Genomic DNA, 18401 nt, shown 5'->3' with positions numbered 1-18401 from the left:
TGGGAGGAAGGAGGTTAGGAGAGAGAGAGAGAGAGAGAGAGAGAGAGAGAGAGAGAGAGAGAGAGAGAGAGAGAGAGAGAGAGAGAGAGAGAGAGAGAGAGAGAGAGAGAGAGAGATAAGGGGGCGGGGGGTGCATGCAGTTTAACACCAGAGTTAAACTGCAGGGGTACAGTCACAGCCCTCCATGAATGAGGTGTAATGCGGAGCTATAAGGCTGCACAGGTGTTGGGAGTCAAGAGTCAAGAGCCTATCTTCCTGTGCATATAACTAGTGCACATATAGGCCCACTGACTTACATTAATTACGATCTATTGGAGTAAATGAAGTTGATAGGTTATGTTCAGGTCTTTATATTATGTTGTTTTCTAATATGTCTGGTTAAAAACTGAAACAGTTGAGTAGAAGTACTTCAAAATACATGTACTTTAAAGACATTTCAGACTACAGAAGATAAATGGTAAATACATACAAGTATCACTTATCATGTATTATTACGTATTATGTTATATTTAGGTTAAGAATCATAAAAGTCAGGATTCAATATTTCACCATGTATTTTTGGCTCAGGACGATTATAGAACCCTCCTGATTTTCTTGACCAAAGCAATTCTATGTGCAACTACTAACTCTAGGGGGCGCCATGATATAAAGGACTCACTAATACAGCATTAACACAAAGCTTTGGTTTTGTCGTCAGTGAGCAAAGACATATTGCACAACCTTTTACTGCAGCACTAATTCTACACACTGCTGGTTTGAGGAGTTTTACCCAAACACTCCTCTGTTCTTGCACCACAAGGACAACAAATGATAAGACCTGCAACTACCTTGAAAACATGCCTTGATAGTTTCAAAATCTATATACAACGTACATAAAAGGACATGTGAGATCAGCAGAATGCCTCAACAACAGCAGCCATGCAAATAAGAAAGGTCAAAGAGGAGTAGAGAGACAATGTGAGGATGGAGGGGTGGAGCTGGCACAGATATGGTGATGATGCTGTATTATCTGCTCTATACTGTCCCACTGCAGAGCCCAAGGAAAAGACAAGAAACAAGGGTGACAGCACAGAGGTCTTTTTAAACTGCTTGTGCCCACAGATACTGGAACTTCACTTAAATGTCTCTGTATGTACAGTATATTTATTATCAGTTGAGTGTTTCGCAGTCACAGATACAGAAATCGGCCATTGGTTAATATGACAGAATGCTATGTTTTTTGGCTAACAAGACAAAGTCAAACAAGACAATAACCAAGGCTTATACACTCTGATCTGTGCCACAATGAACACTATCCTCTCAGGTCCTATGTATCCAAACAAATTGAGTAATAAAATATATTTGATTGTCTCTGTGTTGCATTCATAAATATAATAAGCTGCACACAATCTTAAAAAAAATAATTTACTTGCATTACCTGGAGCATGATGAATTTTGCAAACCTCCAAACTGCAGCCTTTTTAAAGAGTTAAGGTTTAGATGAATACAAATATAATTTTAACATTTTTGACAAGGTTTTGGTGCAGGTCAGATACAAAAAAATAAGACTCAAAACTAATCCCATCATTAGATTTTTAAATAAAGTCAAAGCCTCATATTTAAATGCTTTACACTTGTGTTTAATCTTCACTTGAACCTCTATTTATAAACACTCCCTCCTTGCATCATTTCTGCTGGCATCAAACTCCAGGTGACACCTCTCGACCATTCTCCATTCACTCTCGTGTCATAATTGTACCATTGTGCAAAAACAAAAGTGTCCTGTCTGTATTTGAGTAAATTCAGATCCATCTCTGGTGACGCTGCGGAAAGATGCTTGACGAGTCAGCTTTCCTTTCACCTTCCCACATTTTATCTGTCTACAGAAGTGAGGTTGCAGTGTTCACCTCGTAAGACGATACCAGCTTTGACTGCAACTTGTCCAATTTAGAAAAATGAGGACACAATACAAAAATGCTGATATGCTTTTGTTCTGCATCATTTCAACTGAAAGAAAAGAGGACACATTTATTTAATGGTTCGCTTATTGTTAATCAATTAGGTCGCTTGATTGCTTTGGAAGTAAAACCTCTGTATTTAAGAATGTATAACCTCAAACAATTCAGGCCAACAACTGGTTTCATGGCTCCATCGGTGCATCATTTGTGCTCCACAGCCAAACAATGACCAACCATCATTACCCACCAGTATGGACAGAATAATGCACCACACAGAGTGCTGGAGAAGGCAGTAAAATGCCAATTCAGATCTGACATATTAATTTTAGTACAGCTTGAAAAAATATCAAAACAAGCAGAAACACTACGTCTGCATAACTGAGCTAGAACTAAGTTTTATTTACATTTACATTGAAAGATAAAACTTAAGTACAGTATATATATTGTTAAGTAATATAAATGTAGGATAAGTCAGTTACATGATAAGACAACACAATTTGAGCATAGCCTGTCTGAACAGAAGTGTCAGCATGTTAAATTCTGGAGCAACAACAGCAGAGAAGACAGAGACCCTTGAATCAGTAACAGCGAGTCAAACGTACCGTGTTTACAGCAGCACCAAGTCAGTGCTGATGGTGACGGCAGTTTGCTGAAATGCCAGAAAACATTCTCATATTCTGCAAAGCAAAAGCAAGGTCCCATGTCGCAATGCAAAACTGTTCATGGTTGCACTAAGGGAGGCTGCCAACACTCTGGTACAAAATGACAAGTGTGTAAACTTGAGGTCAGGGAATCTGGGCCCAACAAAACAGCAACAAGATACTTGACTCAGATAAGGTGAAAGGATGAGGACGATGATTTTGGTGGGCCTGCTGCGTCCTCTGGCCCGTTAAAGGATGCTAATTATTATGGCTAGATATTACTGTGTGCAACTTTGTGGGACAGGTATATGGAATTCCCCAATGATAATTCCTGCTTTGTCGTGACAGGTTTACTAAGGAAAGCCAATTAACACCTAATCCAAAGATTCAGGTGAATTCCCAAAATGCTGAGATTGCAACTGTCAGCATGTTGTAAAAGAGAACGAGAGAAAGACAAAGAAAAACTGGAGGGGGAGTGGTGGGAGGTTAAGATTGCAGTTGCGTTCATAATTGAGAAAGAGGAGATTTAACAGATGTAAAGATATGAAAAGGGAATCAGCAGCAGCACTACAGCGTAAATGAAATCTGCTTTATCTTGTAATGTGTTGTATTTACAGGATGGGAAGGAAAGATAAACCTAAACTACAATGTACAAATGTATCAAGTAGCATGAAAATTGGTAACAGCTCATTGTGTTTGGGATTCCGGCGCTGAATTATTATATAACCACAGATTTAAATGTAATATAATCAAACGCACAAAGAGATTTAGGAATATATACATCATGTGAACACAGTGTCGGCGTCAAATAAAGCTTCAAGAACGAGTGTAGCGACTTAAGGAAACAAACAAGATGCTGGGAGGCATAAAAATGTGTTTAATCTTTGATTAGAGAAAAGAAGATCAACTGATTGTAATGTGCTAAAATGCTAATTAATGTAATCACATTGATCAAGTAGCGTCTCTCCACCTAACTCCACAAATATGATATTATATGAGCCATCATCTCCACTCAATCCTATGTGACCCCTACATTCTGCTGACACTATGTGATCACAAATTAACAAATAATCCACATAATACACCAAAATATTACACCTTGTATAATAACCGAAATATCATATTCTTCTCAAATTCGTACATGGCTCCTTACTGAGTTTCAACATAAAGTGATACAACAGGACCCATGAAGGTTTGTCATCCTTGAATATTCTAATTCCAGGAGCAACAACTCAATGGTGCATTGTTAGGACGAGCATGGATTTAAGGTTTCTAATCCATTATTTTAATTGGGATTAGAATTGTTTCTACCAAGAAGAGAAAACATACAATATAAAGATAAACAAAATGATAGATGCTCCTTGACATTAGCAAAAAAGAGAAGCTAAATACCAACTTAAATGTGGATGAATCTACTCAAGTACAGTAAAAACTCTTATCACAAATCATAGATGTTTCATAGTTGACCTGGAGCCGCAGGGCAGTTTGCCCACAAGTCCAACACGTCACTGCAGAGATTACCACTACACAAAACAACCTGGAATAATTTTTCAATCAATTAATCAGTTTAATAACAAATAAAATGGCCGATGCTAAGGGGAGAGCTGAGCACTGAGTATAGCGCATACCTTGCCTAAATTTATTTAAACTGCAATAAACTTCACACACTCATAGATATCAGTTCCGTCAATATGCCGCAATAAAAAGATTGATCTCACAATGTTAAACAAACTGATAAAAATGTCAAGATTTTATGGGTTCTTTCCCGATCGATACGCATCCCTCCAAGACGTTTCATGGTGATCCTCCCAGTTGTTCTGTTCATTATCTTGCTCGCAACCAAACATACAAAAAAAAAAACAACAAACAAATGGAAAAGGTTGAAAATATAACCTCAGTGGCGAAAGGTGATGAATCAGTAAATAAATAAGGTTTGCTGTCGTCATACAGGAGTCAGAGACGGTAAATCAGAGCCACAGCCAGAGAGATACCTCACAAATTCACCCTTTTGAGTTAGTTGTGTGTCTTTATTGGGAATATAACTTTGTCGCTATTGTATGTATATACAGTATATGTTCCTACAGTTAAAGTGCACATGTGGCAAAAAGTTCAATTGACCAGAGATGAAAGAAGAGAGCCACGAGGTCCAGAGAGAGGATGTGAGTCATACTGTACCAGCCCCCCCCCCCCCCCTCTCTCCTGTAATACAAGGATTCAAACACTGCTCTGGTTGGACAGTGAAGCATAAAGCGCTTGAATGGGCTTATTTTATCTTTTCTATTCCGCTGTAGACTTTACACTGCTGTTTTTGCCATTCACCGATTTACGCACATGCATCTAGGTGCAGCACTTGATCTATTGGACATCACTCACACACTGTCAGCACACAGCTTTTTGGGGTTTGGGGGAGACTGGGATTGAAACACCGGCCTCCTGGTTAGAGGACAACCCAGTCTTTCTCCTGAGTCACAGCCGCTATTATTTGTGGTGGCGAATGCTTCATTTTCCTTGAGAGGGATCAATAAATGAGGCTGTATAAACTCTACACATCCCAATGTGTGTTTAATGAGAGTGAAAGTCAAGGCACACAGCACTTTGCAGTATTTATTATTGAGTTTAAATTGCCCGTGTCAACTGATTCATTTTAAAGTTTTTCTTGTAGTACTATACATTATTATGTATTTGTATTGTAATCTACCGTGTCTTCCTATGTACTGTATTGTATTATTATGTGTGCCATATACCAGAGAAAGATTTTTGGACAATAAAGATTTGAATCTTGAATCTTGGCTCAGAGTTTGAAGTAAGCCTATAGATACCTATAACATGCAACTGCACACCTCCATGATTTTTGTATTTTGCATCACAGCAAACCTCATTGAAGCAGGCCAGGGTGACACTGAGAGAGAAAGGTTACCCTACTTTAACAAGGGCACCCTGTCCCTTATCCAAATACACTTCCCATGGGGGGGTGCTTATTTTGTGCTTTTATCCCCATCATGGAACCTTAAATGAATCTGCCCTGCAAAGTCCCACACAGCCACAGAGACATGGAAGACACACAATGTTTGAGATCAGAGGTCTGTATATATTATATGGCTCATTAAAAACATCTTCTATTGCCTATTACTGGCAGAGCTGAAAAGCGTTGTCAACAACGCTTGATGCTGAGGGTTTAAGGGGGACAGCAGCACATTCATCTCCCCGAAAAGAAGTGGAGAGGCAGCAGTTTTGGTCTGAATCAGCTGACAGCACTGACAGAGTAAAAGGAAAGCACACTCAAGTCGTTTCCCATGCACAACACTGGGTGGGAAAATTGTGTTGGGAACGGCCTGCTATATTACACACAACTTGAGTTTAATATTAAATCCAAACGCTTTGCAATTGACACATGTGGACCAGCAGTGTTGATGGATCTTGGAGGTGAAGGAGGCGGGTGCTCCGGGGAGAGAGAGGAAACGAGTGGAGGCTGCAGACTGAACCGTGAAGCCGGTCGACCAGCAGCAGCAGCAGCATCGCGCTGCAGCACTGAAGCATGTGCACGGTCTGTGGTTCTAAACTCACTCTCATCAGCACCATCCCATAGAGAGAGAGCATCCCTCCACTGCTGCATGCACTTCCTAACAAAGTTAACCAGGCTGCCTGTGTTCCGCAGTGTGCGCTCCACTCATCCACGCACACATAATGCACAATATCCCCTGTCCAAAGACATCGAAAACGAAAAAGGGCTCTTAACTTATTCATATGGGCTATGTGCAAGTGGAAGTTTTACTCACCGGCGTTTTTGTCACCCATGTCCCTTGGCGGTGCAGAAGTTGCCGCGGTGATGTGCAGGCTTTCAGGTGGAGTAATGCGCTTTGGAGCAGCGGCGCGCTCGTTTCTTCAGCTGGGACAGCCGGCAGACGAGAGGAGACCTGACTGAGACCCTCCTGAAGCTCGAGGCGGGGACACGGGATGTTCAGAGCTCTCAGCCAGCTCGTTGTTCGAGGCTACCCCAAGAGTTTCTGAGTGAGGTGGGCTGACGACTCAGGTAGAAGAAGGAGGGAGGGAGGCAGGGCCTGTGTGTGTGTGTGTGTGTGTGTGTGTGTGTGTGTGTGTGCGTGTGTGTGTGTGTGTGTGTGTGTGTGTGTGTGTGTGTGCGTGTGTGTGCGTGTGCGTGCGTGTGCGTGCGTGTGCGTGCGTGTGCGTGCGTGCGTGTGCGTGCGTGTGTGTGTGTGTGTGTGTTGCAGGGGTTAGCGGATGCAGGATGGGCATTGATGCAGGAGTACAGTTTTGTCAGGCGCTCGACTGGGCTGAGGTTAAACAGAGGAGATATTCATTTCCGTTATAAAAATGTTGATCTACTTCAGTTTCTACTTTTAAACATTTGACTGTGCTGATAAAACATGTCTTTCTTGTAATGGTAAACTCTGATCAAGTCTGTTCTGTATTCGAATTTGCAATTCCAATTTTATTTATAGGGTATAGGTGATGTACATGGGCCTTTGAAACAACACAGAAACCAAATTAAAAGAAAACCACGTCAGAGAGTAAAACAATTCCTGAAAACACAGTTTCAAACAACTTTCAAGCAACACGAAAGAGATTGAAAAGAGAGGAATAAAATAGGTAAAACAAATAAAAAAGGGATTACATCTGTAGTTATACAATACAATAATACAAATACAATATATACAACGTATAACATTTAAAAACATGAAGAGATAAAGTCATAAACATGTAAAAAATAATAATAAAGACATAAAAAAATATATTTTCCTTTTCAATATTTGATCACACCAGGCTCTCAAACCTTTGCACTTCAAGGAGCCCTGATCGGACACAAATGGGACGGAACCTGAATTATGAAGATATTTTCTTTCATGGTTTCATTGTAGCGGGTGTATCGGGACCCAAATAATCAAACATTCTGTCAGTGTGTTGCATGTGAACTAAAATGTTAAAATAAGATAAATTATTACACTTTTGGCTATAGGGACCCGCAGCATCAATTTGAGAAACTTATGATCTCTACAATGTTCCAGGGTTTTGTTGAGCCATTTAGTTTGTCATGTGTCAGCTGAGCCAGTAAGACCAATACACTCCTATACATCACCAAGTGCTGGTGCCAGATCTTTATCGGTTTAATAATTTGCTGCTTATTTAACAATAAATTATTTCCGACCTATACATTGATGAGCTCCGGCCTCGCTCCCACCCTCTGACCACATACTGGACCGTGTTGCTTCAGTGATAGCGAAGCTAGATGATATTTTTGCTTCAGAGACATTCATATTTCATCAGTGAGATCAATAATGACTGGTTATTGTACCCTCTGCTTGGTTATACTGCAGTGGAATTCAGATTAGGATTTGACCGCTGAGTCTCAAAATCTGCACAGTAATAAAAAGAGGTGTTGTCTACCTGGTCCATTGATCAGTGTCCTAGAAAGCTCCCCGTCAGCACTCTGATGGAACAATATGTGTACATCTAGAGTTTCCTCTGATGGTATAAAAAGACCGTGCTGCTGGTACAAGATGTTTCAGCCTTTGGGTTGAAATCGAAGCCTCAAGGCCAAATGCGTCCATCATCATGCCTCTGGATTCAAATCACAGATGCAAGATTCAAACATTTTGTTCAATTTGTTATTTATTCCATATGTACTAAGTTGTGGTAGAATGATCGGTTGGACCTTAAATGAGAGACATCTTGTTCGGATTTCAGTTGTCACACTTCCTGTCACATGACCGAGGCCCTGCGTGCCCTTTTGCTGACACAAGCAAATCCTGGCCGGCGTCGGTTCACAGAGAATCGATGAGAGGACCTGAAAGAGGACACCTCTGCTAGAGAAAAAAATGCAGTGCATTGATCAGCGAGGGACCTAAGACCTCTACGGATTCCAACAGAGACGAATGTGTGGGTGGTGACGTTGCATATGCTGGGTCGCAGCACGGCACAAAATCCCAAAATGGCCTTAAGTTTACTCTGCCTGCCACTCCTCAAATATTTATGATTCTCACCCTTTCTTTTTATCCCCTCACCTCCCTCTCTCTCTGGCCTCCCCACCTCGGCATGTCCTGTGCTCGCTCCTATCACTGTCATCCCTCCCTCCTCTCCTCAGCTCTCTACTTCCCTCCTCCTCTCCCACATCTCCCTGTCCTCCTCTGCCCCAGACCTGCACCCATAGGATATCATCTAACTTGGCAGTGCATGTCCTTGGAACCCTACAGTGACAAAGGTGTATTGCTCTCCTTCCTTTGCACTCTGCATCTTTGCCCTGAAACATCAACCCCCCCTCCTCTTTCCTGTATGACTAATTTTCTCGCAGAAGTGAGATTGTATTGTAACGTCCCGGGGGGATGCACTGGCTGCCTCAGTTGTTATTAATCACCCATACTTAGCTTACTCTTCTTTTATTTTGTTCAAGCTCTATTAGAAGCTATATGGTCCACAGCTGAAGTAGCCGCGCAGGTCAAGTGCAAGTTGGAGGGGAGCCCACAGTTCCTCTGCAGACACTGCAGTGCAGCCTCTCGTGGTGAATTCTACCTTCTCCCCCTATTTGTGGAGTCACTGGCAGGCTTGACGTTGTGGAACTTGTCCAGATGTCAATAGCAACACCTAGTGCCATTAATTCTACTCAGCCACACTCGATTCCACTGCTTGTATTCGCAAAAACAAAGTTCATTGTGCCCTCCAAGTGTTTCAGTAATAAGACAATGTTTTTCTGATGAATACATTATGCAAGAATGTGCTATACACCAGCACATTTATTCTCCATCTTCTTATTCTGCTCTGTGCTCAAACGTTTTGCATTCATTACCTTCACCAACAAGGTTTTTTGTCTTATTTGTTTTGTCTGTCTGTTATTTGGCAGGACTGCCCAAAAGCTACAAATAGAATCACCACGAGACACGTTGGTGTGGACCCCAGACCACTGGGCCAATCCAGGAATTCTTTCACTTTCTGAAACATTGCCAGATTGAGTGTTTATTTAAATTTTGTATTGATTTCTCAGAGAATAATTCAAGGATATCATGTTTAGGGGACTGCTATTAATGAGTTACTGCAGTTTGGTGCAGATCCAGGTATAAATCTGGAGTGTTGGGCCTTGGCGCAGGTATGCGCTCCACTAAATGTCCAGTTTGTTATTTTTCTTTTATTATTTTCTTTTTCTGATTTAATAAACTGATCCGCAAAAGTGGCATGTGAATTGCTTACATAAGTAAAAGTGTAAAAATTATCAAACAAACACTGTCACAAGAGAATTGAAACATAAAATATATTACATTGTGTTACTGAATTGTTTTTATTCATAAATAAGTTAATATTTACTTTATGCACTTTGGAGATTGTGTGACCACTAACATTAATGTGTCTTCTGTACTCTAATGCTCCACTAGAGGGAGATGAAGTGTATCACAGAGGCCTATACATAGTGGTGCATTCAATGACTCTAAACTTTTATGTGAGAAACAACATTAACTCTGAATCTATTGTTTTTGTTTTTGTGGTTGTTATTGTTGTTAAATGACAAAAAACATTCAATATATTTGGAAAGGTTATGAAAAAGGTGCAATTAAGAATTGAGTGTCGACCGATGTTTATTTGTACAATATTATTAGTAAGATAGAATAAGATGAGACAATATCGTTGTGTTGAAGATTTGAAAAAACAAGGTAATAGGTGTTGAAGTTGAAATTGTCGTGTTCGTTTGTTTTATTGTTACATTCATGAGGACTGATGCTCTCGAATACCTACGAGCTGCTCGCTGGGTGTGGAAAGTCGGAGCTTTCCGGCGACTCCTTGAAGCGGTCTTCAGCTCGGGTCCGGCGGGGGGAGGAGCTTAGACAGGAGGTTGTCAGTCCAACATGGCGTGGAGAGGATGTGTTATGAACTGGACCAAAACACAGCTGATCAGCGGGTCACACGGATCCGCTGCGAGAGGCTGCAGGTGAGCACACACACACCCGACCTACAGTAACCCGTGTGTGTGTGTGTGTCTTTGTGTGAGTGTGTGTGTGTGAATGTGTTACTGTGGGATTACCTAACTGCTCCCTCTGTCATTGGAATGAGATCCACGGGGCTGTTCTCGGTCTCGCCTGTGCTGAGCTTTCACCTGAAGGGGTTTGTCTCTCACACTCTTCACCTCAACAGCAGAACCTCTGCTTCCTCTGGTCAGATCATGAAGGGAAACCAAATGGTGAGGTTAAAGAACCCCCACAGCTGAAGTAATGCAGCACCAACACACTGATTCACCTATTACTGCCAAACACTCTCGAACTATCAGATATCACGAACTAAATATGTTTGTAAGGCAGACAACAACGATAGGTAGATAGATGGATAGATGGGAGAGAGAGAGAGATAGAGAGATGGATAGAGTGCAAAACAGTGCAAGAGTAAACCTGTAAATACAAGACTAAAAACCTGTCATACTACATAGGAAACATTAGGTGTCACTGTTATAAATTTCACAAACCAAGCAATAAATAAATACAATATATGTGTGTATACACATTGAATCAACACCGCAAGAACATCCCATTCGCAGTTTTTGATGCATGACTGTTGTAGTGCTCTGCCTTATATTATATCTAAGATAGATATAATGTCATTGTTGATCAATTGGGATATTGCAATACGGATATCGGCAGATGCAAATGTCAGAATTTTTAATAAAAATGGAAAGCCCTAATATAGATGAAGTTGGTGTAATTTATCGTCTGTAAGATAAATTGGTCCGGTTCTGATATCCTTCAGTTTTAATGCTTCTTCCTGTGTCATGTGTTTTCACAGACAGAGTCTCTACAACCAACAGAGGTGTGGATTTCGTCGTGAGGCCAAACGGGCAGAAACAAAAAAAGGCAATGTCAGCCAGGAAACGAATCCTTCTCCACACGAAGCTGGCACCCCAGGACCCCCACCTCCTCCAAAGGTCCCCAGGCCGGGCCTCTTCACACCGCTGATGTTCACAGTAGGGGTAGGCCCTCCCAGTCTTTTACTGGAACATTACACTATCTTTAATTATGATGTTTAAATATGTCATATAGATGCATGGCATAATGTAGCGTAGGACAGTGCCATGGTGCCATGTTGTTGCCTGACTCCATGTCAGTTTACAGGCTGCTCCTTTGGTGTTGCTGCCATTCTGCAATATGAGACGCTGAAGTCCAAAGTTCAGACTGCCAAAGATGAAGAGAAGTCAGAAGAATTGGAGAAGGTGAGGTTTTAATATAAAAAAAAAAACTGCTGCCTCTCTCCTCCACCGCTCTCATTTTAAACCTTTTTCTGACTTGAACCCTGGAAAATGTCAGGAAAATTGGGTCCAGACATTTTGCCTTTCACATGTGAAGAAGGCAGTGGGAGATTGCCTGGTGTCAGAAGTATCCACAATAGCATGAAAATGTCTTTAGGTGAGGGATGGCGCCTGGGTAGAAGAAGAGGAGGAGGAGGCGGGGGCTGGAAATTACGAATACTTCTCGTTGCTGAGATCACATTTATTGTTTAATTATCACCCAAAGGTTGCGAATTTCATCAGATTCACATTTGGATCCATTCAGGCAGGGACTTGCGAAAAAAGTTCCAGAACATGTTTGGAGCAGCTAGCTCTGACATGAGCATTCTCACATACAGCTCAACTAACTGGTAGCTTATAGTTCTTCTTCTTTCTCCTCAACTATTACCAGGGGTCCCAGAACATGGCATACTGGCACGACTGGTGGAACCAGTTGTCGGGCTTCCAGCGACAGCTCATCCTCCTGATGTCGATGGCGGACGACTTCTGGAGCGGCCTCACCGAGGGTCAGAGGACTGTTACAGGTACACTTATTTTGCAGAACACAGATTTGTTTTGTTCCTGCGTTTCCTCAGAGTTAATGGCCAACCTCGTAACATATTTCATTGTGTTAAACATAATCCCACATTTCCTCATCGGAGCTTTTCTTATAAACATTTCCCAGGTATTATTGCCGTGAACGCTGTGGTCCTGTGTTTGTGGCGGATCCCTTCGATGCAAAGAAGCATGATTAAGTACTTCACGGCCAACCCAGCTTCCAGTGAGTGTGTCCCTTCTTCTATTTTATATAAGAAAACATTTTATTTTCCAACCACCCATTTAATGTTTGCATCCGTTTCTCTCTCCTCCACCAGAAACTCGCTGCCTTCCCATGGTCCTGTCGGCCTTCAGCCACTACTCCCTTATCCACATGGTGGCCAACATGTATGTGCTGTGGACGTTCTCCTCAGGCGTTGTGTCTCTCTTGGGAAAGGAGCAGTTTCTTGCAGTCTACCTGTCTGCTGGTAAGTCAAGGAAAGGAATGGTGTCTGATAACGTTTGATCAAATCAAAATCCAGCATTGAATCATCAGTGAATTATAACCCCACAGTTAAAATATGGCTATTTTACCAACTTAAATATAACTGGAAGGATCAGTTACATTTCTTTTTGAATAATGTGTTATATTGCTCCTTTATTTTGTGTTTTCAGGTGTGGTTTCCAATATGGTTAGCTTCATGTGTAAAACAGCCTCTGGACGTCTCTATCCATCATTAGGAGCAGTAAGATGTTTGCTAAAATTGTCAATACATTTTAACACAACAGAGATACAATAATTCCAGTGTTTTGATCCGTCTAATTGTTTGATCTGTAGTCAGGTGCAGTCATGGCGGTCCTGGCTGCAGTCTGTGCAAAGGTGCCAGAGGCCAAACTAGGCATCATCTTCCTCCCGATGGTGACTTTCACAGCAGGAAGTGTAAGAAAGAGACTGTATTTGTGTGTGTGTGTGTGTGTGTGTGTGTTAATGATTGAATATGTAGGTATGTCTGACCCCATAGACTGTGTACGGACAGTATTGATGGCCAAGTGTCCACTTTCTCCCACTATCACCTCATTTTTATAGCATCAAATAACTAATTAAAACCAAACAGAGCAAACAAGTGAGCACTCTGACATACGTGACTTTTTAATTTCATCCGCATCCCATCAATTAACCTCTGAAGAGGCAGGGTTTATGACCTTAACTACAGCCAGCCATTGGGTGGTGACTGAAATGCTTTGGCTTAACCGACAGTCTATAGTCTGTACGCATAGTAAAGAGTTGTAGGTGTTGATGCACTTCAGTACATTGTATGTAACTTTTGCTTCCTGTTGATGGTTTGTCACCAGGCTCTGAAAGGGCTCATTGCCATCGATGCAGCAGGGCTTTTTCTGGGATGGCGGCTCTTCGACCACGCAGCTCACCTTGGCGGAGCGCTCTTTGGAGTGTGAGTCATTACATTTTCACTTGTGTCAAAGATATACAAAACAAAACAATGGTGAGATTTTAGCCGTCTTCTCCTAACCGTGTCTTGTCTTACAGATGGTACGTGGCGTACGGATACAAACTAATTTGGAGAAAGAGGGAGCCATTTGTAAAGCTGTGGCATGACATGCGTTCCCTGGGTGCTGGTGGATCCAGGCCTGGAGGGGGGGCTGGTGGTGGTGCTGGAGGACCCAGACCCCAATAAAACTCTGCAAGGTCCCTGGAGCCCAGTTACCTCAGAATATGCAAGGACACTTTTATCCACTGAGAGAGTGGGGTTTCTACTGTTTATTATGAAATATAGTTTTTCATTCCGGTTCTGGGCATAAGCTGTTTCGTGGTATGCAATTTCAAACCGGTCACGTGAAGTTGCACTGCAGATGTTTACTGGATGGAGAGATAACGTCACATCAGCTGCCTCACAAGTAAAACCTTCATGTAGATGTCATCACTCTCCTACCTCGCGATAATCTGAAGATATTTAATGCTCAACCTTCAGGTCAGTTGTTTGTTTTTTTTGCCGGTCACATTACCACAATGTGACCATTTTTTATCGAATCCAAGGATAATATCAGTGGCTGAATTTAATGTGATGTAAATTTCTCTGAGTTGCTCCTATGTTGCTATTAAAACTGGATTTCCCCATAGTTTTCTCAATCAATGGTTTGTTTTGGTGGATGATATATTTACTTGTGTGCAGGGTAACCTTGACCTAAAGGAAACAAATAAAAGCTCAATTGTTAATGTCAGAAATAAGATGAATCAGCCATTGTGCTTGGAAGCCCTGACGGTCTCAAGACTTAACTCTTATTAACTGATAAAATAATTATGAATGAATCCACAAATTGTTAGAAAATGGAGTTGGCTTTATTTTACTTATAACATGACATGTATGTTTAATGCTGTACATGCTGACATGGTTTAAGTGTACATCTTATTTACAATAATCACAGACAGACTTTGATGGGAAGGTTATTTTTGGCAAAATATTCACTTACATTACTAAAATTTTCATAATTTAAACATTTATTTCACGTCAGTTCAATTTCAGTTATATAAATTCAACAAGGCAAACTGTCAAAGCAGATCCAAGGCTGTGTATTGATTAACTACAACCCAGTGAGAGTTGGATTTACTGAAGCAAAGGCAGCTCTGGCAGCAGTACAGTTTACTTTTTCAAATATGGACACGATGTGAGACTGAGTCATGTGTAGAAATGACTGTTTTGGAGGAAAGTCCATCATTGTCCTGCAGATGCAAGAAAAAGCAAAACATTTTTGAAAAACAAACAGAATATTCTAATTCAGGGTTAAATCTTTGAACGTGACACATCGTAAAAATGAAAGTAATATTTACCAATCAGACTTACCAGATTTCTACTTTGCAATCCTAGTTTTTCTTCTTTCAATCCAGAGCAGTCGGCGATGTGGCTCCTCCTCAGCCTCTGCTCTTGTGGTTGGCGTAGCTGGGGAAACCAAACTGGGAGACCATCAGGTTGGAGAAGCAAAGCGGCATGGAGCCATAGATCTGCGACAGCCTGTTCAGACAGTAGGACCTCTGGAGAAGGTGTTCGGGGCGATGCCACATGCCCTGGTACCCGCTGCTGGCCTCCTTCTCCAGGTTGCGAACGTCCACAGGTTTGACAAAGACCCCAGAGGGTTTGTTGAACCTGCCTACAGACTTCAGATGTGTCCTCAAATACTGGGCTACAACAAAGTTCATGGCAATATCGTCGCAGTTCTGTGTTTCGTCCACCAGCGCATGCACGGCTAGAGGTTGGTCCTGGAAGAGCTGCAGGTAGCGGCGGTGAAAGAAGGCAGCACCGATGAGCACCATGGAGTATCTGCAAAACAAATACAGTATTCTTTCACATCAAAACAAGACAAGAGGCAACAAAGCATGCTGGTACATTGTATGATGCAGTGCAAGAAAAATAAATTCCTCTTACCTATCGCCTCCAGCCGTTTCTGGATCCTGCAGTTCGAAGCTGCCGTAACTGTACACTCCTCCAGGTGTTGAGACGTGTTTCCGTGGAACAAAGCCAACAATCTGGTCGGAAAATTGCTGTGGAGCCAAATATGTGTGTTGAAAAATTGAGTAATAACAAGAGGCTCATCTACAATATCTCTGAACCTTATTACCTTCCAGACTGAGAAAGCAAAACTGATGTCGGGAACGCTGACCAGGGTGTCGTCGTCCAGCATCAACACAGCTGAAGATCGGACGAGAGAGGTCAAACAAATTCCACGGTAAATATTTGAAAACAGACAAAAACATACAAGTCTGCACGATTATCTTTGAATAACTCAAATCATTCAAGCTCAAAGATTTACCGACCATCAGTGTCAATCTCAGGGAACGATTGAAGTCTGTTGCGCATTTGATTAGTCGTCTGCTCCTTAAAGACCACAGGGACGGGATGAGGCCCCAAAGAGTTCCACAGCTTCAGGGGCGTCTGCTCCCTCACGTTGTTCCACACTATGATGATCCGCTGCAGATGAGGCACCGCCTGGTAATGGTTGAGCAGTTTGAGGAGAATGTCCGTGCGGTTGTACGTTTGAATGACGATGGTGAACTTGTGCTCGCCCTCTGCGCTGTCGCCACGGTCGCCCTGTGCCGGATTCTCCTTTTGCGGTGATGCACGGCGTAGCACTCCCAGGACGTCCAGGCCTCTACCGTCCTCGGTGGGGGGGAGCAGAGCCGTCAGGGCTGCACCGACCAGGAGGAGCAGTAAGATTGGCCAGATCAAATAGGCTCGTCGCAGACCCATGCAGCAACGGGGGACCCTGAAAGAAAGAGCACGTGCTATTACAGCGCACTTCAGGTTTGTTTGTCTTGTTGTTAACTTGATTTGAATTAATTTCTACTTTCATGGTCTTATTTTTGCGTCCTCTTTTCTATGTGGCAGTTTTCCAAAGGACCCACAGGTGAGTTAGAAAACAAGATGCATAACAACTGGAAGATAGTGCATAATATCTCTGACTTTCTAAGAGAGAGAGAAGAACACAAAATTGATGATACAATAATATTATATGAAGTATTTCTATTTTTATCTCATCTTTTCTTGATTCTCATTTGTCTTCTTATTTTTATTTCTGCACTTTCCCCTTGCACTGCTGTGTCCGTTTTGCATATCCTCTACGGAGGATCAATTACTGTAGATCTTATCTTATAAAATCTTATCTTATCTTAGGACACAACATTGATTTGGCGAGACGATCCAAGGTTTAGAGCTGATTGTCCAATAGAGAAGCTCCACGTGAAGACTCATGGTTAAGTGGTCACTGGTCACTGGTCAGATTATAAAGCTCCTTTTTTGCCAGGACAGCTCTGAGTCATGGCTGGTTTCCATGCTTCATCTTATACTGAAAATAAATACTTTGCTGAAGACTTCCTCCGTCACCAACGAACATACTACATACATTATAACTTCACCCGGACAGATTTCCCCTCACACCCACAACACCAACATTAGATCTGATTTGATAATTTTATAACAGAGGTTGTCAATCTTTAGCCCTTCAGGGATCCAATAACTGACAAATAAACCACGGACTCCTATTTAACAAGATGTTTGCTCAGGATTTGTGTAAGATTTCAGACCAGAGTAGTCGTACATTCCATCAGTGTGTTACTTATGGATGAAATATTTCCCCTTTTCTTGCTGGGGACCCCCTGGAGACCCTCTGGGAACCTCTTTGAGAACCCTTGTTTTATGAGACACACGCATGTCTTTACACTTGAAACTACCTGTTAACTGTGTAAACACCTTCCTGGAATCAAACTACAGATTCCTGTCCATGTGAGGTTTCTAGACTCACTGGATAAATAACAAAACAAGTAAACAACAACATCCCGGTGCACATAAACAATGTTTCCTGCGGGATGACACGTGACACGGCTGCAGAGGTCACACAGGGAAAGTGAGTTTTCACATTCTGCATCTGTTCTTCAAGCAGATTAAACGTCACTTTTACACAACAACTGCCTTGTTTACTGACGCCACCATTTTATGTTTTGTTTACCATCGATCCTATTCTTTAAATGTGCGCCACACTTTGAGTTTACCAAGCTGCCTCCCGATAGAGCTCCTTCTAAACACTGGTCGCACAACAGAAGGTGTGTTGGTTTCCATCAGTTTGAACTCACCTCATGTTGTTGGTGCTGGAGACAAACCGCTAGCTTCTCATGGTCGCCATATTGACTCCCACCAAAGAGCATGATGAAGGAGAGCTGTCACAACCTAGCGTTACCCGTCATGAGTTAACTGGCTGCAAAATTGGCTATTGTACATTTTAATGAAACTTGAAAGTTGTCTCGGTATTTTAAACTTGAGTCCAAACTCCTGCATGTTTTCATGACACTGTAGCACTAGGATTTGCTTACGTTTGAGCTTATTTCGGGATTGTTTGCAAACGGACGCCATCTTTGTTGGAGACTGATGCTTGTATGTTTCCGTGACTAGATTTTCCAGCGGAGGCACATCTTCACTGTTATCAGAGATGCTACTGTAAGAAAACACAATTTAGTCATAACTTCAATTC

The 18401-nt window shown here is 41.9% G+C and overlaps 2 protein-coding genes across 2 annotated transcripts; one reads left to right on the top strand and one right to left on the bottom strand.

Annotated features, from left to right (window-relative positions):
• Positions 1-10424: 10424 nt before the first annotated feature.
• Positions 10425-14601, top strand: parla (presenilin associated, rhomboid-like a). Its single transcript, XM_061083862.1, has 10 exons — positions 10425-10508; positions 11354-11537; positions 11673-11777; positions 12244-12376; positions 12517-12612; positions 12707-12856; positions 13044-13114; positions 13207-13308; positions 13722-13819; positions 13915-14601. The coding sequence occupies exons 1-10, from the start codon at positions 10426-10428 to the stop codon at positions 14060-14062; spliced, it is 1170 nt and encodes a 389-aa protein (XP_060939845.1). The 5' UTR covers position 10425; the 3' UTR covers positions 14063-14601.
• Positions 14602-14702: 101 nt separating this feature from the next.
• extl2 (exostosin-like glycosyltransferase 2) lies at positions 14703-18063 on the bottom strand. The gene is made up of 6 exons (XM_061083863.1): positions 18007-18063; positions 16195-16643; positions 15999-16069; positions 15806-15921; positions 15227-15700; positions 14703-15105 (listed from the first exon to the last, which is right to left on the bottom strand). The coding sequence occupies exons 1-5, from the start codon at positions 18009-18011 to the stop codon at positions 15295-15297; spliced, it is 1047 nt and encodes a 348-aa protein (XP_060939846.1). The 5' UTR covers positions 18012-18063; the 3' UTR covers positions 14703-15105; positions 15227-15294.
• Positions 18064-18401: the final 338 nt, after the last annotated feature.

Source organism: Limanda limanda, chromosome 13, assembly GCF_963576545.1.
Source record: "Limanda limanda chromosome 13, fLimLim1.1, whole genome shotgun sequence".
Taxonomy (NCBI): Eukaryota; Metazoa; Chordata; class Actinopteri; order Pleuronectiformes; family Pleuronectidae; genus Limanda; species Limanda limanda.
The sequence above is the reverse complement of the archived record's forward strand: the minus strand, read 5'-3'. Positions and strand labels throughout refer to the sequence as shown.